Source organism: Amphimedon queenslandica, unplaced genomic scaffold, assembly GCF_000090795.2.
Source record: "Amphimedon queenslandica unplaced genomic scaffold, v1.1 AMPQUscaffold_12074, whole genome shotgun sequence".
Lineage (NCBI taxonomy): Eukaryota > Metazoa > Porifera > Demospongiae > Haplosclerida > Niphatidae > Amphimedon > Amphimedon queenslandica.
The window spans coordinates 5,629-9,052 of record NW_003547687.1 but is presented as its reverse complement, the minus strand read 5'-3'; the positions used below and the strand labels follow the sequence as shown (position 1 = coordinate 9,052).

The 3,424-nt window shown below is 40.0% G+C and overlaps 1 protein-coding gene across 1 annotated transcript; it reads right to left on the bottom strand.

Moving 5' to 3' along the window:
- Positions 1–547: 547 nt before the first annotated feature.
- LOC100634541 (uncharacterized) lies at positions 548–2,983 on the bottom strand. Its single transcript, XM_011409467.2, has one exon. It carries the CDS (start codon positions 2,981–2,983, stop codon positions 1,193–1,195), a length of 1,791 nt encoding a protein of 596 aa, XP_011407769.1. The 3' UTR covers positions 548–1,192.
- Positions 2,984–3,424: the final 441 nt, after the last annotated feature.

The window sequence follows — 3,424 nt, the reverse complement described above, 5'->3', positions numbered from 1 at the left end:
CTGATCATATTCTGCTGTAACTTTAAAGAGGACGGATTCTTCTCACTATTGCAGCATTTCATTGTCATAGTTTGATCTCTAAACTAGTGCATTTGATGGGGAAAACATCAGTGAGAGACATGATTTTACACCTAGTCTGACAGTGCATGATTCATGTCCTGTAATAGAAAATTTACTGGTCAACCATTCAAACAGTATTTCTCGAAAACGCAAGCTCCGAAGGAGCTGCAAACTTCAGTGCAAGTAGAGCTATATGAGAGGATTCTCCAGCATTAATCTTTAACGAACCACTCTTGTAACGAGACACCTACGGTGCTTGGACTCGCCGCAGTTACTCTTGAATTTATGCACTATTAAAAGCAATGAATCATGGGCTTCATCTCTATTATGCAGCATGACAGAGATAAAATGACCATGATTCATTGCTTTCAGTTAATACTGCATTTTAGGGACAGGTATCTAATAGAAGACTTCCTGCTCGCAAGTAGTGGCAGTTCTCTGGCTGCTAACGTTCACAAAATGAATACACTCAAATTTATCTCTTCTTTACAAATCTTCTGAGCAGCTCTCAACTGAGCATGCGCAGAACTATAATTACAATAATAATAATAATGAATAATAATACATTAATCAATCACATAATAAATCCCAACATCCTCCCCCCAGCTGTTGACCATAGTCAACAGTAAATCAAACTCTTACAATTATAATAACAATACATTATGCATAAGTAACACATACATCACTAATAATCACCAATAATAATAATTGTTATCAGTTAATCCTCACAAAGTCGAGCAAAAATCTTGTCTCGTGCCTCTAGGGCAGCTGATCTCTTGGGACGAGTTGAAATTCCAGACTTGGGTTCGGCAGTAGTGTTATGAGATTCGAATTCATGCTCAGATATATCCTCCCTATGATCACTAGAATCATCAATTATCTCTTCTTGATCATTAGTAGTACTTCCTGGAGGCTTAATTTCTTCCTGATTCTGATTAACTTCAAGTGGGAAGAGCTTCTGTACAGGCCGTCTTAGTACCAATGAACGACCACGCAATACTGTGTCAACAACAGCTCCTCTAGTTTGTCCATCCAGTCCAGTAATAAGCTCTCTTATTTTCCCCAGTCTCCAAAATCCTCTGACGGCTTGATCATCATGAACGATGACTATATCTCCAGTTTGAATCTCACGCTAATCAGCTCTTCTTTGAGTCTTATACTGATATCTCTCTCTCAAATTGAGTAAATATTCTGACTTCCACCTCTTCCAGAATTTATCCAGTGTTAGCTGCAGGTGTCGCATCCTTCTATTTAGAAGAACTGGTGACAATGTAGTAGTAAACTCTTCTTCGATCTGGTGAAAGCACAGCTCATCAGGTAGATTGTACAATCTTCTACCACTTAGAAGATGAAAAGGTGTCAGGGGCTCTTCTACATCATCTGGAGATACATAAAAGGGGCGGGAGTTCAAAATAGCTTCAATCTCTGTAATAGCAGTCAATAATTCATCATATCTGAATTGAGCTCTTCCAATTGCTTTCCTGAGACACCTCTTAGTTAATCCAATTAGTCTTTCAAATAGTCCTCCCCACCAGGGAGCCTTCTCTAGATTGTGATACCACTCTATGCCAATTCCAGCAAGATGCTTTGACACCACAGGGCTAGTTGTGACGTTCTCTATGACCTTAGCAGCTGCCTTAAAGGTAGAACCATTGTCTGAAATCATTCTACGAGGTAGTCCTCTTCTTGAAGTGAATCGCTTGAATGACCTAAGAAAAGAATGACAAGAGAGATTAGTTACTAGATCAATATGTACAGCTCTAGTTACACAGCATGTGTAAAGACAGATCCACACCTTTTGATCACAGTGAGCTTGCAATGGGTGGTCCGGTCTAACAAATACTGGCCCAGCATAATCTACGCCAGTATAGGTAAATGGAGGTTGCTCATTCACCCGAAAGGAGGGCAATGGTGGAGGAGGAGGGGCTCGATAAGGCAAACCCTCGAATCTCTTACAGATAACACATGAGTGCAAAACCTTCTTCACCATTGCTCTGCCTTTGACCACCCAGTATTTGCTTCTCACTTCTGTTAGGGTTTCCTTGACCCCACTGTAAAGCACTCTTTTATGTGCTCTTCTAATTATTAATAAGGTGTAATGGTGGGATCGTGGTAGGATAATGGGATGTCTGGTGGAGTATGGCATTTCTGCCTTAGCTAGTCTTCCACCATATCTCCAAATGCCTGCATCATCACAAAATAAGTCAAGTTTAGATTGAAGGCTACTGAAATCTCCCCTTGTCACTAGCTCCCTTTGTACATCTCTTAACCAGAGAAATTCAGCTTTGCTTAAATAAGAGGGACCGACATGACAAGGGGGTCCAATCCTTCTCTTCAATCTATCAATAATCATCAATACATGTGCCATAACACTCAATAATTTATTAAGATCACTATAATCTGTGATCTGTATTATTAGAGATATTCCAAAATCTTCCATTACAACCAACTCTACAGACTGTAGGTTAGATTTCAACTCAACCATGCACTCACTAGGCATGTCAATCAAATCTAATTTCTTAATATCAACATCCTCTTTTAACCAAGTGGGTCCATGCCACCATATTTCATTCTTAGCCAGTTCTGATGGCATCACTCCTCTTGAGGGAAGATCTGCCGGGTTCTTCTCACCAGAACAATGGTGCCAACATTCTATTGGCACTAAGTTTCTAATCTCCCAGACCCTATTGTGTACAAATGGCTTCCACTCCTTTGTGATCCCCTTTATCCAAAACAGAGCTATCTGTGAATCTGAGTAGCAAGTAGTTGGACCCAGAGCAAGCTCAAGACTAAGGCTGGTAGCAACCGTAGTAACCAGTCTTGCTAGGAGTAAAGCTCCCAAGAGTTCTAGTCTTGGAATAGTCTGAGATTGAAGAGGTGCTACTCTAGTTTTACATGCATAGGCGGCTGCAGGGTCGGGCATTTAGGGGCAATGCCCGACCAAAAATTCTGACCGGAAGTGTGACATCACCATAATTAATAGTTATTCTATGGCTAATTAATAGTTAATAACAGTTATTGCAATTATAATTTCAATTTTTTATGAAAATTTTATAATTATGAATGCATAAATGGCAGGCTGATATCAAGGTGATGAAGAGAGACTAAATAAAGGAGGAGGTGGTAAGACTTTGGTGCCAATCACAGTGGGCCACCACAGCAACACTAGAAAGCATAATCATTTCATTATTTAGTGCTATTTCAGTGTTCTTTTCTTGTCAGTTGCAATGTCTAAAAGCCTGGACTAGCCGGCTTCACTATGTCCTTTGTGAACAAGCCTGCTAAAAAGGAACCGGCAACAGTTTACAAAGTGAACCTAGTAAGTACAGTATAGAAGTCAATAATACAGATTATCTCATGATTC